A 21,438-nucleotide genomic window follows, 5' to 3' on the forward strand; every position below is an offset into this window, starting at 1 on the left:
TATACATACTACATGTAAGACCATCTTCTAAGGTTTTGTGTGTATGACCTCACTTAATCTTCACAGTAACCCCATGAGGTAGATGCTATTTTTTTTTTAGATGGATACTATTTTCATCCTTATTTTTATAAGTAAAGCAGCTGAAAGAATGGAGGATAAGTAAATTTCTTAAGGGCATGAAGATAGCAAGTGATTGAGCCATTTTTAATCAGACATTCCCCTTTCCACATCCTCTACCCCTGGCACAATGACAGGTAGAAAGGAATTGCAGATGACTCTTAACTAGGAATGCTAGAAAGGAGTTGTAGATGATTTTTACATCTCCCGTTGGAAAGATTGGTTAGATGGCCTATGGGCTAGGGTCCCAGAAGGCACATTCTACAGATTAATTGAGGGAAGTAATGAAGGGACTACTTAGGGTTAAGAGAAACCAACAAAAGTTGGAGGAGCACCCTAGGTTAGCAATGACAAATAGTTATCACTTCTAAACCTGAAAGAACAAAGGAAGAGAGAGGTTACAAGAACCTACTGTACCTGTAGGAAAGACTTAGCTTACAGGAGCTATGGTCTTTGATAGAAGAGTGGGGCTACTGCCTCCTTCAGCCTGGCAGGGAGGATCCTGGGGGAATAAATATACGGAGCTCGATTTTCTGCTTTTAGTTTTCTCTTTGTGCCTCCCAGTTGATCACCCCAACAGGCAGCCAGAGGGCTAGTGCCTAGTTAATGCTACTCCTGGGGCGCAGAATGAAGCAGAGAGGGCAGATTAGGAGGGGCAAAAGGAGAATATCTAGAACAGTCTACCCCTTTTGCCCCAGATCATCCTCTCTTGTCTTTTGTTATGACGAAAGTGTTCCCAACTTAATGAAGCCCTATCAGCTATTGTAGGCGTTGGCATTAGCTAATTTCCCGTTTTTGTGAGTCAAGTTTTATTTGATCACAGCCACAGCCACTTATTTATACACTGTCTATGGTTGCTTTGGAGCTACAATGGCAAAGTGGAATAGCTGCGACAGAAACTGTGTGGCCCGTTATGTCTGTTTACTATCTGGCCCTTTAAGAAAAAGTTTGCTGATCCCTGGACTAATCTATTGGTGTGAAGAAATGGCAGTTCAGCATTATTCCCATCTAAGATATTAGCTATCACCAATATCTTTCATATAAGACAGTAGAAGAAAAGTGGTTGAAAGGATGTGAAAATTAATTGCTACAGCCTCTGCTTTCTTTAGCTGGTGTCAAGGTCAGGGTTGATATACACAGCTTCCTTATTCCTCCACCCATTCATTTTTCTCTTTCCTTTTGACAGCATTTCTTTTGGTCCGCCCTAGACGTTCATTCCTGTAGGATCTACATCCTTGCTTGTTTTGACTTCATTGAGTTGTTGCAGTTTTCCATTGGTTAGGACTGTTGGTCAAGTGGACCTAAGAGGCATTCCAGTGAATCCCCTGGATTGCAGATGGAATTCTTGCTTTTATTGTGTAGTAGAATCTCAGCTGCTGCTAGTCATTCCAGCCAGTACAGTGACCCCTTTCTCTGCCTGTTAGTTCAGGCATGAGGAGCCCAAAGTGGTCAAGTCTCAGCTTCCAGTTTAATAGAACCATGACTCTGTGCCCAGGTGGATGCATTCCTCCCTTAGCTACTAAGACCTCCAAACATACTGACCCTGAGGTCATGAAGACAAGAAGCAAAAATTGTTCAGTGGCTTTTTGGAGGAATGGTGAACATAGTCACTCCAACTTTTGTCCCTTGGTTCCCAGATCTATTTTGGCTATGAAGAGATGACCTGATATATTGTCCACTAGTTTAAGATGGCATCCTGTTGGAGGTCTCAATTGGTGCTGTAACTGAGCCTTCAGTAGTTGATCGTGTCAGCTGCTCTGGATGATAGGACAAAAGGTAAAACGAGTAAATTTTGTGTGTAAGAGCCCACTGCCACACTTTTCTATACACATGGAGGCATGTATGGGATAGCATGTTGACATGTATGGCTTTTTGCACGTATATTATAGGGAAGGAAAATCTAGAATATGTGTCTATTTTTATATAAGGACAAATTACTGTCTCCCTCCATGATACCAGCTGTCTAATGTAGTCATTTTACTACTGAGTGACTAACTGATCCTTCCTGGGAAGGTCCCGTATTAGAAGCTCATTTTGACCCTCTGCTGTTGGGAGGTGAGCACTCAGCACTGGTGGTAGCCAGATCAAGCTTCGTTGGGGGAAGACCTTGTTGCTGGGTTCATGCATAGCCTTGGGGTCTTGCCCCAATGACCACTTTGTATATTGAGCAGGGTGGCTAGGGAAAGAGTCTGGACATCTACTGGATAGATAATCTTGCCAGTTGATTTTTGAGGGCTCCCTCTGCAGTCTCTGAGGATGCCTCTGTTGGTCATTCATGTGATGATATAAATATTTTCATATTATAGCTACTCTGAGAAATTCATTTTTACATTTACTTCTCCCACCGTCCTCTTGTTTTCAGTTTTCTTGTCTTGTTCTTTCCATATTCCTAACCAGCTGGCTAACCCAGCAGTTGCCATGGATCAGTGTAGATGTATACTTCAGGTCATCTCTACTTCTATAAACAGTGTACAGTCAGTTGTATTCAACGTTCTGCCCACAGTAGGCTTTTCTTCCGTTGTCTTTCAGGACCACACTTCAGTGGGTTCTGATGGTAGCTACCATCCACTTCCAACTGCGCTGGCATGCTGTGCAGACTTATTCATAATTCAGGCTTGTGCTTTGTCCTATTCTTTTAAGTGAGCATGGGGACCTCTCCATGAGGCCATGGGTGTGGATTGAGGGAGCGGTGGAGATGCAATGGGAACAAGTCCCGTTGGATTCTGAGTCACCTGCTCATGCTGTTTGCTCTTTGTGCCTGTGAACTTCCTTGGGCCTGGTCCAGAGGTGTTGTTTCCATTTAAAAATGGAAAGCTACTGCACATACTGAGTTCGTAATGGCCATTTTAGGTAACAAAAATTACATGAAATTTTGGGGAGTTCCGTGATCATGTGTGCAGTCTCTACTGCAGGGTCTTGTAGCAAACCAGTAGTTGCTTTGCAAATGGAAAATAGTTGTTGGCAGAAGAAGTCTTGGGTTTCCTCTGAAACCCCAGGAATGATGGTGTACTGTCATTCTGTTGAAGAAAGCCAGAGTCAGTAAAGTATCTTTGTCTGCTGTGGACGTTCCCAATACCGTTGGATATGCTGAGTCATAATGCCCAAGTGGCAGGGCAGCTTGAACCACAGCCTGGACCTACTGCAGAACCCTTCCTTGCTCTGGACCCCTCTCAAAGCTGATAGCCTTATAGGTTGCTTAGTAAGTAGTATGCCTAAATGTGTATATTGCTTTCAGGATCCAAAGAAGCCTACCAATTTTTGTGCCTCCTTTTTTTCCCCCTCTTGGTGGGCAGTGCAAAGTGAAGCAACTTGTCTTTCACTTTAGAAGGTTTATTTTTATGTGCCTCAGACCACTGGAACCTTAGAAGCTTTATTGATGTGACAGGCCCCTGAACTTTCATGGGATTTAACTCGCAGCCTCTGCTATCCACGTGTTTTCTACTAAGGCATTTAGAGAACTTACTCTTCCTTTCTTACCAGGTCCAGATAGCATAATGTTGTCAATATAACATGCCAGTGTAATTCTCTGGGCTGTCCTGTCCTCTGGGCTATCAGGGGACTTTTGGACTATGTCTTGACTGAGCAGGAGAGTTGATAGAGTTATTAGTTACTAGATGACAGTGAGGGGTTTCTGACATCTGGAAGACAACCTGCTTCTGATTGATTTTTTTTTTTTTCTGATAGGAATTGGGGGAAAAAAAATTTGCCTGATAATTAGTCGCAATATTAGCTACCAAGAACTGTGTTGATTTGCTGCGGTCAAAGTACTGCATCTGCAAACATGGTTGTGATTGGCAAGTTTGCAATAAATCACTATCATTCTCGAAAACCTACTTGACTTTTGCACTCGCCAAATAATTGAGTTAAATGAAGACGTAGTAGGCATCATTCAAGTCTCTGTGGTGGCACTAATCTCTGCAATTCCCCAAAGATGTCTAGTTGCATTGATTTACTACCTTGGAGAAGGGGGATGGGTGTTCCAGTGGTGTCCACTTAGTCCTTCCACTGTAATCTTCACTCAGAGAGTGAGGTCAGAGAATGAATATGGGGATTTGCCAATTACTAAAATGTATACTGTATGTTCTGGACTGGGGAGATAATCTCCAGTCCTACTCTGCGTTAGACGTGGGAACCCCTTTATTACTTGACCTCCAAAGGCCGCCAGTCTGGGGAATACCCTGGCAGTCCAGTGGTTAGGACTTCACTCTTTCACTGCCAAGGGCCCGGGTTCAGTCCCTGGTTGGGGAACTAAGATCCCACAAGCCGCACTGCACAGGCAAAAACAAACAAACAAAAAAGACCCCAAAGACTTCCAGTCTGACTAGTGGACTACTGTAATGTTTTGGGACTCCAGGGATTAGTGTCAGTTCAGAACCAAGATATAGTAACCCCAGGAAAAGGGCAAAAATTAATTTATTTGAGGTGACATAAATGTCAAGATTTTAAAAGAAAGATAAGTGAGAGTCGAACATGTTTGTAGGCATGGAAAAAAGTCCTATAAAGAGGAGAGATTGTAATTATAGGAGAGGGTAATTAATAGAGCAGGATTTCTGAGAATACTACAGAGGATGGCCTCTAGTGCAGTAGTGGAAGGATCATTCCTAAACAGGAGGGAAAGATAGGTATGTGCAGCAGAAGGGCAAGAGAATTGATAGTTGGCAGTTGAGTGGTTCAAGTTAAGGATCTTGGGTGGATGAGGAAGAATGTAGCGCTAAAAATACCAGGGAGGATTGTAGTGAGAAACTGGAGGAGGCCAAGGGACAGGAGAATTTCATGTGGTTGAACAGGAGGACTGGCAGAGAAGTACGGGCATTGTGGACGTTCCAGTTTAAAATGTCAACGTCAGAGCAGTCCTGAGGAGTGATGAGGTGTCTTTCAGAGTGTGGTCTTGATTGCTATCTTGGAATGGCAGTGAAGATTGTAGGAATTGAAATCAAGGAACTTTGAAGCAGTGATACTGCATGGATCAGCTATATCTGCATTCATGTCATGTAGAGTGATGGCTGAGATGGGTTAGAAAGGTAAAGAATGAACCTTCAATGAGTATTGGGGAGTTTGGGCAACATTAATGAAAGGAACAGAGGATGGTGTACCTGTATGGCTTGAACACATAGGAAAAGAAGTAGAAAAGGACAATAATAAAAACATTTACTGATGCCAGCTATGATTTTAAGTGCATTCCTTGTATTAAATTGCTCAATTATAATAACACCAGTAGGTAGGTAGTGTCAATATTCTTGTTTTACAGATGAGGAAACTGAGGTACAGAGAGCTAGAGTAACTTAGCTCAAGATCATATACTTACTGAGTAGTGGAGCTGGACTTGAATGTGGGCAGTCTACCTCAAGAAGACAGTGACACTATTCTGCCCTTGCTCTTATAGCATATGCTGTATAAAAGCCTATAAATGATCTAGAAATAGTGGAAAGTAGGAGGTTTCCTGTTTTCCCTTCTTCTAATTTATAGTGAGTGAAAGAATAAGTAGCTTCTTTTCAAAGGGGATTCAAGAGATGTTTCATCTAAGGCTGACAGGTAGAGGAGTTTTTGAAAGGGCTGAATAGCACAGGGGAGTTACTTCAAATGGGGTAGGGACTCTAGGAGGATGGTCCGCTGTCAGGTGGTGGGGAGAGAGCAGGAGCAAGAAGAGAGAGTAAGTGAGAGGTTAGGTGACCTGGTGGCTTGCAGTTATGCTAGTAGCCAAGGTTGACAGGGATTGGAGGCCAGTCAGTGGGCCTGTATGTTGCAGGCAGGTGTAGGTTAGGGCTGTAGGTGGTGTCAGAGACCTGATGATTCAAGGAGACTGGGCTTTCCCTATCTTCATGAAGTATACTCCGTTCACTGTTTTATTATTGTTAAACTTAGTTTAGAAAGCAAAAGCCTATTCTTATGTCTCACTCTTGTAACCACTTCATGACAGCACTTTACATAATCTTTTCTAGTTCACTTTTGACATTATCTTGGTTCTCCTTGCTGTCTTTCAGCTGATCCTAGCTCATTTATGTAGATTGGTCATTGGATTGCTGGTATGCTAATTAAGGGAATTTGGATCTTCATACAATTGCTCACAGTTTAACACCTTTCAACTCAGAGACTTCATCAGCAGTATTTTTGCTTCTGCTTTTTTCTGTTCTTATTTGCTTCCACATAAATCTGTCCAGATGGTCTAATTTAAGGATGTATGACTCTCTTATTTGGGAATTGGGGGAAAAAGGGCTGTAGAATCAATAGGCTTTTGAGCAGTTGGGCTGAATGTTCTCTAAAAAATATTCTTATGTTCTTGCATGTTATTTAAAAGCATTGTACTGAGAGACATTATGGCATAATGGGAATCAGTTGGGATCATTTAGATGTGGGTTTGAATCTCAGTTCTCCACTTATTAATGGTATGATTTTCTTTTTTTTTTCTTTTTTTTTTTGGTATGATTTTCTTAACTCTTAATCTGTAAAAAGTATAAAGTAGTACTTGTCTCTTAAAGTTGTTAATGGGATTAGAACATATGAAAGTAGTGTAATGTCTGGCATATAGTAGGGCTCATTAAATAGTAGCCATTGCAGTTGTTATAATCTACTTCTGTACGGTTATTGCCTGAATTTCATCTTAGATATTCCTGTTGCAGCCCCTGAAATGTTACTATTTCATGTCCTCCATATTTTATGTTTCCAACTCAGAATATTAAACTCACCGGACATACATTCATTGTTTCAATGGTCCATCTTTCCCATTTGATTCAATGCAAGAGGGTGGTGGACAGTCGGTATATATAGCTGTCTCTCATGTCTTATGTACCTGCTTCAGATAGATGGCTTGCCACACAGCTAAGGTGGTAGAACTGTATATGGCCTTGGGACTGCTTGGTAGGAAATCATGCAGTGCTTTGAAGTGTCTGCTGCTCTTGGAGGTGGCAGTAGATTTTTCCCTACTTGCCTAAATGTTTCTTGTAACTCTTGCCACCTCACATCCTGATTTACCTCCCATGAGCAGAGGCTCATACTTGTTAGCTTTGGTGGTATGGTTTTTTACCCTATTTTGAGGGGCCTTGTTCTTTTACTCACTGAAGTGGTTTTGATTCTCTTTTTGCTCTGTTGTTTTTTTTTTTTTCCCTTCCTTTCTGTTTGGATTCCAGTCTGTCTATAAATTCTTATATTTGTGAGTAGTCCTTTTATTTTCTTTTCTAGCAGATGGTGTACTTTTCACTGATAGTGAATGTGAACCACCAGGATGATAAAGTAACATAATTCAGACCCATTCAGTCACTAGGACAGCCATACTTGAAGTGAGGATCCTTGGAGAGATTGTATGTGTGTAGCTATTTGGGATTCTGTCTCTGGATTGTAGTATGTGTATAAGAAGTAGAAATCAAAGAAATATGTTCTAAAACATACCTGTGTTCATTTTAATGAAATTATTATTCTTTATCTTTACAGGGATTTGTGGAACTGACTATATTTCCCACAGTTGCAAACTTAAATAGAATCAAGTTGAACAGCAAACAGTGTAGAATATACCGAGTAAGGATCAACGATTTAGAAGCTGCTTTTATTTATAATGATCCAACCTTGGAAGTTTGTCACAATGAATCAAAACAGTAAGTTACATACTTTAAAAGTCGATATTTCTAACAGTTTTTTTTTTCATTGATTGGATTAATTTTTTTCAACAGATTTTTCTTAGATTATTATTAGATTTTGGTTCCCAATTTATTTTTTCTAATTATAATTTCTGTTGCTTCTACCACTACACACATTTGGTTCAAAAAATTTTACTAGCTCTGGCGAACATAGTAAGTTATTAAGTTTCCTTTCTTCAGACTGCAGTTTTAAAGAAGTACTATCAGAGAACTTTAAATACATTTTCTTAGCCATTTTTCTACTTTTAAAGTTTTAAAAAAATATTAGTTTCATAGATATTAATGTAATCTTCAGTGAATTAGATGATACTGTAATCTGTAGATCAGAAACTACTTTAAAATATTCTATAAAATATTTGACAGCTTTCGAATATCATATAAAAATAGTCTGAAATATCTCATTCCTTCACCTTAAATATTGCATCTGTTGAGGCTGCTTCTGATTTTTATCAGTAAACTTATATCTTTGTGATCAGCTTTATGTTCTGCATTTTTCATTTAAATACTTTGTTTTCACCTTTCCACGTATAATATGATAGGCTTCGTTTTTTTATTGTTTTTATGGTCAGGTAATATTCCATTTATTCAGTATACTGTGGATTACATGATTATTTTCTAGATCTTTTTTTTTTCTTTTACTTTGAATTATTTCCTTAGGAAAATAAGATTACTTATTATTCTTTTATGGCTCTTTTTAGCATTTCACTTGATTGTGCCCTGGGAAGATTTGTACTGATTTAAATACTGTCAACTACATTTGGAGGCACTTGTTTTTTCCGTTTTGATAGCATTGCATTATATCATTTCTGTGATTCTTAGTATTTTGGGTTAGAATGCCCCAAACTGTAAACTCTGTTTAGTCAAGGTGATATTTTAACTAGTCTGTATGTATAATATTTGACTATGGCAGCAGTTCTCAAAGTGTAACACCTAGACAAGCAGCATCAGCATCACCTGGGAACTTGTTAGAAATGCAGATTTCCAAGCAGTACCCCACACCTACTGGTTCAGAAACTGGGGATAGGGTCTTGCAATTTGTGTTTCAACTAGCCTGCCAGGTGATTCTGATAAAAGGTAAAGCTTGAGCAGGAACCACTGCTTTAAGGGATTGGGAGGGTTGAGAAAGGACACTTATCAATAGACATATTTATCATCCCAATAATCATTGGTTTAAAATCTTTGAAACTCAGAAGAGAAAACGGTGTTGGGAAAATTCAGGGAGTCTCTGAATTGCTCATGTGACTTCCCATTCTATAAAGGTGAGTGGTTGAAATTACATGCTTTTACAGCCACACTTGTGGAACTGACATGAAAAGACTTATTACAAAATCATCTGCATCCTCTTTCCCCCAGAAAAAAGCAATCATTTGCCTTTGGAGCAGTAAGTATGTACCACTAATGGATGGAAAAGTCATGTGTAAAAGAGCAGGTAGGGGAGTCATTACCTTGCCAGAGGCCAAAATAGCCACCCTGTCGAGCCTAGAACTCTGCATTGATGACAGGGTAAGAAGCTTCTCCATCTGCCAGTCACAAAACAGTGTTTGCACAGCTGCTTTACCAGTTGTGGCTGCTCAGGTCTCAAAGAAGATGATCTGTGACAGTGCAATGACAGCAACAGTGGACTTCAAATCTGTTGAGAAAGCAAGCTTTGCTATGTTAATTTTGAGGTGATGATATCCCCTAAAACTTTTCTCTAGTGATAGGGAAGATACCTCATCACTTTTAGTATTATAAAGAAAGAAAAGGAAGTCATAAAGGAGAATAGTGTCGAAGGTTAGGTTAGGAAATTGGGAACAATAGAATATATTTAAACTTTTCAGGTAGCACCAGAGCTCTCTTAGCCATGGTCACTTAGTATTTTCTGCCTGGCTCTAGAATCCTGATTACTTTTTAAGAGAGATGACAGTTATTTTTGCCGGTGTTTGTTTATTCTCTGACTTGTTCAGAAGAGGATTTGAGAGTGGTTTTAGAATTTTATTAGACAACAGTTTTTTAAAGTAGCTAATGAAATTAGCCCAAAGGGTAAAAAAGTATAGGATGGTGGGTACCACACTGTTAAGTTACTAGAGGAAAACTGTAGATTTGGTTTTGATATTTCTGGTTGCCATACGAAAGAGGGAAACACTATTGTTTATAAGATTTGTAAGGCAAAAGACAGAAACCTACCAGTTATTCAGAAGAAATGCTGCTTAGCAGTTAGATGTGAAAGGTATCTCGTGTGAATGATGTTATTTATTTTTAAAGAGAACTTTGGCAAAGGCAGATAGTTAAGGTCTTTAGCATGTCCCTAGATACTTCTGTTACTTTTCTTGTTTCTAAAGTAACTTTCTTTCTCTAATGAAGCAGTAAAATTTCTGCTAAAGCTGAAACAAATTAAATGTAGCAGATTTGATTTGAAAGTTAAACTTAAAACTCAGTGGTTAAATTTGGTCTTGAATATGTACAAGAATGTCCTAACATTCAAAGAAGTAATATGCTACTTCATCACACTTTCTCCTTATTTGTTTTAAAGTTAAGGTGCCAGGCCTTCCTATTTTTAATGGCAAGAGTGTGCTTACCTTGGTTGAGATTCAGCACCTTTAAACTGCAGGGGGAATGTAAGGAAGGGAAACATTAAGATAAGGGACTAAGAGGCATTTCTACCTATTTGATCCAACTAAACGTTAGCTGAGTTGTTAAATTACCTGTACTAGCAAATAAAATACCTGTTGGTTATGTAACATCTATAAGGCTTCTCTTTCTCTCCATGTCTCTGTCTCTGTCTCTCTGTCTCTCTCTCTCTAGCTTATTGTCTGCCAGGAAAATAATTTAAGCACTTGAAGTTTCTCTAAATATATTTTCTGTTTGAATCTTACATATTGTAGGTATAGTTTGCCTCCATAGAAGCTATGTCTCTTTGGTGGTTTTTCTGTTTTTCTTTTTTTCTTTTTTTTGCTATAGTTCTCTCTTCTTAGAATAAAGTAAATGTAGATTTTTACCAGAGAGACTGTTTCTGTGCATGAGTAGCCTACAGTGGCTGACATATCTTTCCTCCTTGTTTCTTTTCCTTCCCTGGATAGGCTTTGCTGCTTTGAGAAGACCTTTTTTATTTTACTTGAAAAGTCTCCACTTTCCTGAGTTTCAAGAATCAGTTTAATTCCTGTCTCCTGTCTTCATTTCCATTAAGGAGTGGCAGTAGAAATGAAGCTAACTTAAGATATAAATGAAGTAACTTTGAGTGATTGGAGCAATTTTTAGAGTGATTAGAATTGATTTTTTAAATTGCTTCTTTTAGAAAAAGATTTTCTAGGTCCTTTATTTTAATACAGACGTCTACAAAGGGATTTTAAATGTTATTTTACTGATATCATATGGTAGAAGTGGTTGATTCCTTTTTTGATTATGGTTAAGTAATATGGATACTAGTTTTATATTTTAACTCAGCCCACAGTGCCTCACTGGCAGTTGTTTTAGTAGTATTGCTTGGAATTGAGTTGTCATAATTGGAAGAACTTTGGGGTTTGTTTAGTCAAAACTTCAGCAGGAATTTTTCCTATATTATTCTACCTTCTGCTTGAATATGTCTAGCTCAGGAGAGCTTATTATATTTTAAAGCACCCCTTTCATTTCTGAATGCTAGGAAGTTCTTTATTACATCGAGCCACAGTCTGTTTTGCTATAATGTTCACAAACTTATGCTAGTTAAAAATTGTTTTCCTGTAAGTTTTCTTTTCCAGTCTGTAGTATCTCAATACTTTCAACTATTCCTCATTTAAAACTCTTTCCAAATTTGTTAACCTTTCTCTTTGCCCTGCTCTGAATACTCTCTGGTTTGGCATTGTGTTTTCTTGAATGTGGTAACCCTAGAACTAGATAGGGTTCTTCTTATTTGGACTTGTAATCACACATGCATAGCAGTAAAGCCATTTTGTTCTTATCTATACTCATTGTTTCTAGTGGCTTGAAATTCATTAGCTTTTCACAAATAGCTACTTTAAAGTAATTGATTCACGTTTGAGCTTGTTATCAGTGAAATACCATAGGCTTTTTCATAGAAAAACTTGTTAAGGTAGAATTTTCTCTAAGCAACCTTATTTCATGGCATCATTATCAAATGTTGTTTCAATTATTTTTGAAAAGTCATTTTTATTAATTTTGATATTGGTTCCATTTCTGGAAAATGGATTTTTCTGTTGGCTTTTACTTATTTATTTATTTATTTTATTCTGTATGTGAATTATAAGACAGAAGAAAAAACTGAGTGTGACAAGGATATAGAGCAGAACTCTCAAACACAGCTAATAGAAATGTAAATTGAGATCGAAAGTATACATAGTCTATGATTGGTGGTCTCACTCCTACGTGTATATCCAATATGTTCACCAAGAAAAAAGTGCAGAACTGTTCACAGCAGCATTTGTAATAGTCAAAACTGTAAATTACCTGAAAACCCATCAATGGTAGAATGGTAGATTGTGGTATATTCTTACACTGTTGGAATTCTAAAAGTAATGAGACTGAATGACCAACAGCTAGATGCAATGATATGGATGGATTTCACAAACTTAATGTTGAATAAAACAGGTCAGACACAAAAGAATGTGTATTAAGTTGTTAATCTATCTCATTAGATGTCAGAATAATAGGTTACCCTTGGTGGTAGGAAGCTGGGCTAGGTTAGTGATTACAAGAGGGCTTCTGGGAGGCTGGTAAAGTTCTGTTCTTGCTCTGCATGCTGGTTACTTTGGTTTTGTGAAAATTCATCGAACTGTATACTTAGAGTGTATATATATATTTCTGACGTATATTGTGCTTCCATGAAATGTTTTTAAACGGAGAAAAAGTTTACAAATAATTAAATCTTAAGTTTTGCAAAATCTGCACACACAGTCTTAAGAAGCACACGTTCTTTATCTGATAAAGAATTAACAGATTATTTTAATTTAATATAGATGTTTATAATAGGTTCTTGGAGAAAATTCTTTTGATTACCTTAATTTACTAGTTTTTAAGTATCCCCAACAACATTACTCATCTTTAAGCTTTGTTTCCTTAAGGAAGAATGGGTGGTGGTTATAGGGCAGGGGCATATTAATATTTTGCAATCATTATTATTCTGAAAATTGAAAACATTTATAATCTTGTCTTGTAATTTTTGGCTTTTATTAGGTTATTATGAAAGGAAACATTTTTGATTCATATTATGAAAGGAAACACTGAAATCCAAGCCATGAGAAGATTGTTCCTCATAACTGACTTTCCAATAGATTCCATTTATAATGACTCACCATTTTATTTGGACCACTTTACCTTTTCTCAGGAAATAAGGAGATTGAGAATAATTTTCCATTAAAAAAAAATGAGTGGTTTAATATGTAATGTTTAAATTTGGCCTTTTGTGTAACAAAGATTTTTTTATTTTTGAATTTCACAGATAACTGGGGGATATTACAAGTTCTTCAGCTACCTTTCAGATTTCATGTTTTTGAAACCTTACTGAAAAGAAATTGCAACCTGTAAATGTACAAAGTAGTTTTTAAAATTAGATAGTATGTTAACTAAGTACTGGTAAGGATGCAGAGCAACTGGCATGTTCATATATTGCTGATGAGAATGCAGAATGGTATAGCTATTCTGGAAAACAGTTTTGCAGATTCTTATAAAGCTAAACTTATGTTTACCATATGACTCAGCAGTCCCACTCTTGGGTGTTTGTACTACAGAAATGAACATTAAATTCACATAAAAACTGTTACACAGTTATTTGTAGCAGCTTTATTCCTGATAGCCAAAAGCTGGAAGCAACCCAGATGTCTTTCAGTGGACGAACGAATAAACAATCTGTGGTACAGTCTATTCAATGTGATACTATTCATTATAAAAAGGGACAAACAATAGATACATGTAACACCTTAGATGAATTTCAAAGACATACTGAGTGAGATAAGCCAGCCTCAAAAGGTTGCATTCTGTATGATTCCATTTATTTGACACAGGGCATTGCACAAGGGGCTTTGTGGATGGCAGAACTGTTCTATATCCTGATTGTGGTGATGGTTGCACATGTTAAAATTTATAGAATTATATACCAAAGGAAAAAAGTTACTTTTACTGTATGATAATTAAAAAAAAAAAAAAGATGGTATGTGAAAAAACAGTCATTTGTTTTTTTATTGTGGTCCTGGAGTTTTTAATACCTTTATTTTACATATTTACCTAAGAGAAAGAAAGTGTTAAAATTATTGAGAAGTCTGCTTAACTACTTTTAGAACCTTGTGTTTTGTAGTTGTTAAAAGTCATAGTTAATATTACATCCTTACTAGTTAGGAGAGAGTTGGAGATGGGGGAGGAATGGCCTCCATCATATTGACAGTGTGTAAGTTTAATGTTTTCTTTCATGGCTTTTCCTCTTTTATTTTCCCTATAATTACTCTGTAGAGTATATGAAACTTGTCTTTTAACTAGGTTAAAAATTTATTAAGCTAGTGAAATATCACTGACTTGACTTTATGGAGTTATCTAATGGCAAGATGATAGACATAAAGGTGCACAGCAAGAATATGGCTCACAGTATCGTGTCTAATCTTGTTTTCTCGCTCTTGCCATTCCTTGTCTTTTTTCTTTCTTCCACTTCTTCCATATTACTTTAACTGATTTCAGTGAGGAAATGCGATATGTGTGTGTATGTATATACATATATATATATATATATATATGAGTTATTTTTATGGAATAAAATTAGAAAATCATATGAGAACAGTATTTTCATATTTTCATAAGGCTTCTGTGTATTGTTTTCATTCAGTAGGAAATAAGGCCAAGTACCTATTGAACAAATATTTTTTGAGTGTCCCCTGGCATTTAGGGGATATAACAGTGAACCATCCGAAAGTTCCTCTCCTTCATTAAGGTTACATTGTCATGTACTGGGGAGTGGAGGGGAGCAGTATTAAATTTTGAGGAATTAATTCCCATTCTGATTTGTTTTAAACACCTTAATTTCTATCAGATTATAAAGCTTGTTGAATCCATTCAAATTTTTGCCAGATTGATAAAGAATAATTATTTTTTCAATTCTACGTATATTCTTTACATTTGTATTAGGAAAGTGTAGTGGCTTTGGCATTCTAAAATTAATGAAGGATGTGATAGTCATAATGATCACATAGCATTGGCGAGTAGACTATATATGCCATTGCATTTATAGTTTTTTTTTTGTTTTTTTTTTTTGTTTTTCTTTTCTTTTTTTGCGGTATGTGGGCATCTCCCGTTGCGGAGCACAGGCTCTGGGCGTGCAGGCTCAGCGGCCATGGCTCATGGGCCCAGCCGCTCCGCGGCATGTGGGATCTTCCCGGACCGGGGCACGAACCCGTGTCCCCTGCATTGGCAGGCGGACTCTCAACCACTGCGCCACCAGGGAAGCCCGCATTTATAGTTTAATAGTTTTAGTCTTGGGAAATAGAGCAACAGTTACTTGGCTAAAGAGCATTCCTATGAGTTATGTAAGATGATATAATGGTTACAGACAAATGGTGCCAAGTATTTAAGAAAATGCTTGGTGAAATATATGGCTTATTGTTAAAGCTGGCTTTCTCTTTTTTTTTCCCCCAGGAGAAATCTCAATTATTTTTCCAATGCTTACGCAGCTGCGGTTAGTGCTGTGGATCCTGATGCAGGAAATGGAGAACTTTGCATTAAGGTTCCATCAGAATTATGGAAGCACGTTGATGGTAAAATACCAAGAACATGTTGAGTATACAGTAAAATCATGTTGGATTCAGTGACTAGAAACTTTTCATGAAAATTAATGGTACCTAAATTATAAATTAATCAGTTGAAATACACAGGAGTTGGAAGCTCTTTTTTTCCTTAAAGATAATTGGCTAACAGGAAAATAGCAATCAAGGGCTATGACAAAAAGCAACTCATTTCACTGTTGCTTTTAAAGCGAAAGTTATAAAACAAAAATTAGATGGTTGGAACAATTTGTCAAGATTTGAGAACCCACACAGTATTAACTCAGTTTAGAATTATAGCATTTTATAAAAGGAAGGATCCTAAAAAGTCATCTGATTCAATTCTTTCCTTTTATGGAAGATTAATCTGAGGTTTAAAGAGAGTAAGTGACCTGCTGGATGTCACTAATTAGTAGTAGAGCCAAGGCTAGAATGTAGGGCTGCTAACACCCACTCTGCATACTTTTACTTTGTCTTATTATTTCTGAATCTTCTTTATTTCCTTGTATAAAGTTACAGCCATTATAATTATCATACATAACCTTCTGCCTACCTTTATTTTGCTTTATAAAATTAATCAAGATAAGGAGGTAAAAGACTTTGTTTTGTTTTTGCTCTTTTTGGATAGTTTGTATGTGTATATGGTGGGGGGAGGGGTTTACCTTGCAGGGGGGTTGCCTAGTTTAGGGTGCAGGCGTGGAAGGTCATCGCTACATGTTCACGGGTTGGAGAAAATCCATATGGTTTAATGTTTTGAGGGAAATTAAAAGGAACATCTTTCTTTAATCTTACGGAAGCAACACGTATTTATTACTTAGAAATCAAACATAGTAAATAATGCTGCATGATGTAAATTTTCGGATAGTCCTTCCCTCCTACCCCACTCCGTACTCCTTAAAGTCACAAGTAGGGTTAACAATCTGTGCGAGAATGTACTAAGAGAACAAACTTGAAAAGTAAGTTTTGAATTGGATCTGGAAGGCCTTAGCTATGTGGTAGTTTTAAACTCTTTTCTTTAGGCAGTATAGCATTGTCAGAAATGTTGAGAGGGGGATGTGGTCTGACCAGTATTTTGGGAGAACACAAGTAGCAGTGACTAGAATTGAGTGGAGGTAAGAACACCAGTGGAAGCAGACTGTTGAGTTCCTTATAGGCAAAGAGATGGTAAAAGCCTAAACTAGGTTAAGTAGTGTGATCTTTTATGTAAAGCTCAGCCTTTGATTCCCACTTTATGTTCAGTGCAAGTCTTTGCCCTTATTATATCGACCACTGTTACCTAATTATATTTTTATATATCAATGTATGTATGTATTTATTTGTTGCAGAATTAAAGGTGCTAAAGATACACATCAATTTTTCTTTGGATCAGCCAAAAGGAGGTCTTCATTTTGTGGTACCCAGTGTAGAGGGAAGTATGGCAGAGAGAGGTGCTCATGTTTTCTCTTGTGGGTATCAAAATTCCACAAGGTAGATTACTAATTCTTACGTATTTCAGTTGATTTCATTTTTTCAATTGCATTTTTTTCTATGAATATGCAATACATGTATTTAGTGTAAAATGAGAAGTATGAGCTTGATCCCCAACTACTTGAACCTCTTCTGAATCTTGTTCCTCTTCAATCCTGTCTTCCCTCCTTTCCTTTTCAAGTCTACTGTTCTAAAGTTGTCTCAATTCTTTCATTTTTTAAACTTTCGTATTGAAGTAAAACATACAGAAAATTACACGAATTGTAAATAGAAAGCTCAATACATTTTCACAAGTGAACAAACTCGTGTAATTCACACTCACATCAAGAAAAAGAACATTAACATTACCAGCATCGCAGAGTACCCCTTCTACCCACCTCCATTCACTCTTGCCCACCTGATAGCCTCCTGCCCTAGGGCAACCACCATCCTGATATCTAAAATACTGTAGATTGATTACACCTATCTTTGAACTTTATTAAATGGAAGCATATGCCTTATGCTCTTTATATCTGCCTTTCTTGTGTAACATTGTGGTAGTGAGATGTACCTTTATTGTTGCATGTAATTGTAGTTCATTCTCATAGCTCTGCAGTTAACCATGTTATTGAAATATTATGTTATGTGTAGTCTCCTCAGATTATTAACTCCTCCAAGCCAGGGATGATGTCTTATGTTTCTCTGTGTTTCGGTAACAAATACAGACCCTGGCACATAGTAAAACCTGATCTGAATAGAACATTGAATAGAAATTTTATGTCTGGCTTTACCAGCATTGTTTGAATTTATGCAATGCATCACATACTCCAGAAAAGCAGTTTCCTGACATTATGGAATAGATTCTGAATATTGTACTTTTAAAAACTTTTTTGTAAGCATTTTTAGTTTCCAAAAATGAATGCTACGTAAAAACTGACTATGAATATACAAGTAAAAATTATTTTTAATTAAAAAATTGGAAACTAAGAATTGCTTACCTCTTTTCAGGGTTTAAACTGGAGGGTACTACATGATATATTTTATTAATATTGCCAATAATATTTGGAGACAGAACTTTATCTTTAATCACATTCTTTCAGGTTGCTCAGTAAAAAACATCAGTGGGCAGATAGCTAAAATTTCTTCTTGTGCATGTTCTGTAAATGTTAAAATAACTTATATGTGGCAGAAACAATGTAGGTTATACTTTCAACATGTTTTCTGCACTGTTGATCTTTTTTCTAGATTTTGGTTCCCATGTGTTGATTCATACTCTGAATTATGTACATGGAAATTAGAATTTACAGTGGATGCTGCAATGGTGGCTGTTTCCAATGGAGATTTGGTGGAGACAGTGTATACCCATGATATGAGGAAGAAAACCTTCCATTACATGCTTACCATTCCAACAGCTGCGTCGAATATCTCCTTGGCCATTGGACCTTTTGAAATACTTGTAGATCCATATATGCATGAGGTAAATCATAGCTTCTTGCTTCTTTCCCTCCCACTCTTTCATGCCTAATCAGAAGAATATTAATTAAATACTAAGTTTTTCTTAATTGTTCTTTCAACTGTTAGAACTATCACTAGAGAGAAAAGGTTTCTTTATCTGAAATATATAATGACATGCAGTTTGGGCCCTGACCACTAATGTTAAATAAATGCTCACCGTTCACTTATGGTAGTCTCTAATCTGTTCTTTTATAATGTTGTCAGAAGGATAGTTTTTTTATTGTATATTAAAAACTTTCCTTGCCTCCATATCCTGCAGTAATCAAATTTCTTTAGCATGGCTTTCAAGAGCTTCTAGAATTTGACCCTAATATTCCTTTCTAGCTTTTTCCTCATTACTTTTCTATTTATGGTTGTTATATTCAATATAGTTTACTTAGATTTTTTTCTGACCAGACCATATTTTTTCCCGTCTTTGACTGTTTGGGATGTCCTCTTTTCCTCCTCTCCTTACCTATGAAACTTTTGTTCAATTCATAAAGATTAGCACAAATGTAGTCTTCATGAAACCTTGCTGAGTCATTCTAGTCAGAGTGATATGTCATTATTGATGTTGTTCATTTGGCACAGAATCATAATAAGAGACAGTGAGACAGTATGTGATATTTGAGTGTCTGTGTCCAAAGTGGGATGTAATGTAAGATGTAATTATTTCTGTTGCTGATATTTCTTATCTCCTCACTACCAGTAAGCTTCCCTGCAGTTTTCATATTGTTTTTTATATGTACTGAAGATAGTATAATGACTGTTAATTATTTAAGATAGTACTATGATGTGCAGTATTCACTAGGTTAGATATTTATGAATCAAAGGCAGGTTTACAATAAACCTTGGAAATTTAGATTGTTTTGTATGCATATGCAAAAGAAACTTTAATTTGGAACCAAAGTTATTATTTTCATTGGGTCTAAGCATTTCAGACTTATAATCCATCATGAATTTAAGTCTTAAGTGTAATGAATATTTTGTAAGCATAGTAAATAGTCACTAATTTCATACCAGTATTTTCTCTCAGTGCCATGGATTTGTTAAAAAAAAAAAAGGTGGGGGGGAGGGATTTATATGCAGCTTCATTTATAACTGAGATATTTAGGAAATTTAAGATTTCAGTTAACTCTTTTATTTAATGATCTTGTTCCCTGCTTTTTATTTTTAGGTTACTCATTTTTGTTTACCTCAGCTTCTTCCATTGCTTAAACATACCACGTCGTATCTTCATGAAGTTTTTGAATTTTATGAAGAAATTCTTACATGTCGATACCCATATTCTTGTTTTAAGACTGTATTCATCGATGAGGCTTATGTTGAAGTGGCTGCTTATGCTTCCATGAGCATTTTTAGGTTTGTATCCAAATTCAAAAGGCCTAAATTAGGTTAATGATGTGAAGATAGGTTATTTATTTTGTGATCAATTTTTAAAATTATTTATTTATTTAATTTATTTATTTTTGGCTGCGTTGGGTCTTTGTTGCTGTGCGCGGGCTTTCTCTAGTTGTGGGAGCGGAGGCTACTCTTCGTTGTGGTGTGCAGGCTTCTCATTGTGGTGGCTTCTCTTGTTGCAGAGCATGGGCTCTAGGTGCACGGGCTTCAGTAGTTGTGGCTCGCGGGCTCTAGAGCGTAGGCTCAGTAGTTGTGGCACACGGGCTTAGTTGCTCCGCGACATGTAGGATCTTCCCAGACCAGGGCTTGAACCCGGGTCCCCTGCATTGGCAGGCAGATCCTTAACCACTGCACCACCAGGGAAGCCCCTGTGATCAATTTTAAGATGCAGTTTGAACCTTTTCCCTTCAATTTAGTTATGGTTGGCTTTGTAGAAAATCCAGTGTTTTCAAAATTGAAAAATGTAGAAAAGCATAAAGAGGAACATTTCAAAATAACCCAAAAGATGCATAGTATCTTTATCCAGAATTAACTGATACTAATTTTTACATATGTGTTTTAGTCTCTTTTTGGCTTATGCATTAAAAACAAAAATGATGCAAGTTACTATATGGGTATCTAGTGAGGTTTTTGTCCTAGCACTATTTAAAAATTTATTGATATCATCAGAAATTTGTATGCAAAAAAAAAAAAGTTTTATTTCTTTTTTCTTTTACCCTCTTTACCTCCCTCCCTTCTTTCATTCCTTGAAAAGTGCCAAATTTAGAAGTTGTATGTCTCAAGGTCAGTCATTTTTTTGGGGGGGTCTATTTTCTCTTCTGTAAAATGGACATAGTAATAGTGTTCTTGCATTCTTCCGAGTTGTTTAGACAATCTGATGGGTCAGTGCATTTGAAAGTAAATAATATAGCACAAAACATTAAAGTATTATTAGGAAAAGATTTTTGAAATTAGAAGAACCCTTCATAAAAAGGTTAGTCTCTGCTTAACATATCAGTTTCTGATTGATGCTACAACCCCCTACCCTCCTAAAAGGGTATTTATATTTTTCATGGAAATAAGTGGGAAACATTACAGTCCTTGCTTTAAACAAAAGTTATTAAGATTATGAATTTCAACTAAAATTGTAAAAGCTGTTGGGGACAGTATTCTGGTTTTTCTCTTTTATGTGTTAATTGAATTCTGTTATTTTAAAAGTGTGATTATTTTATTTTGATTGAATAATTATTTATTTTTTGGTTATAATGAGCTGTCTCTTCTTTTAAATTCCAGCACAAATCTGTTACACAGTGCCATGATTATAGATGAGACACCTTTGACTAGAAGGTGTTTAGCCCAGTCCTTGGCCCAGCAGTTTTTTGGATGTTTCATATCCAGAATGTCTTGGTGAGTAATTTCGAAGTTTACAACTACTGAGAAGAATCAGGAAAGTTTATTTTTATTTTCTTTTCCTGCAGTGTAAGTTGAACTTTGTCCTAACTGCAGATAATTAACAGACACTATTATATATATTTAAAGAAAAGTAATCAGTATAAATTTCATCCTAAATTTTTGGCCATGTCCTCAGTATATCAATAGAGTTAATTTTGTAATATGCAATAAGAATAAGGTAAGAATTTTGATAACATCAGTTTCTT

At 36.6% G+C, this 21,438-nt stretch overlaps 1 protein-coding gene across 6 annotated transcripts in view; it reads left to right on the top strand.

Moving 5' to 3' along the window:
* Positions 1 to 21,438, top strand: part of TAF2 (TATA-box binding protein associated factor 2) — a 79,710-nt gene that overhangs the window by 1,890 nt on the left and 56,382 nt on the right. For 3 of the 6 annotated variants that reach the window (XR_013824671.1, XM_079902185.1, XM_079902187.1), the window contains exons 3-8: positions 7,543 to 7,703; positions 15,336 to 15,454; positions 16,786 to 16,927; positions 18,152 to 18,383; positions 19,578 to 19,762; positions 21,074 to 21,187. Coding sequence is in view for 5 of the 6 variants with exons in the window: in XM_079902185.1 (XP_079758311.1) it covers positions 7,543 to 7,703; positions 15,336 to 15,454; positions 16,786 to 16,927; positions 18,152 to 18,383; positions 19,578 to 19,762; positions 21,074 to 21,187 (953 nt within the window). In the remaining variant the exon portion in view is untranslated. Of the gene's footprint in view, positions 1 to 1,754; positions 1,894 to 7,542; positions 7,704 to 15,335; positions 15,535 to 16,785; positions 16,928 to 18,151; positions 18,384 to 19,577; positions 19,763 to 21,073; positions 21,188 to 21,438 lie in introns of those variants that run through there. The other 3 variants (XM_079902186.1, XM_079902188.1, XM_079902189.1) reach the window with 3 other exon arrangements.

The sequence above is a fragment of the Stenella coeruleoalba genome (genome assembly GCF_951394435.1).
Source record: "Stenella coeruleoalba genome assembly, chromosome: 17".
Classification (NCBI taxonomy): domain Eukaryota; kingdom Metazoa; phylum Chordata; class Mammalia; order Artiodactyla; family Delphinidae; genus Stenella; species Stenella coeruleoalba.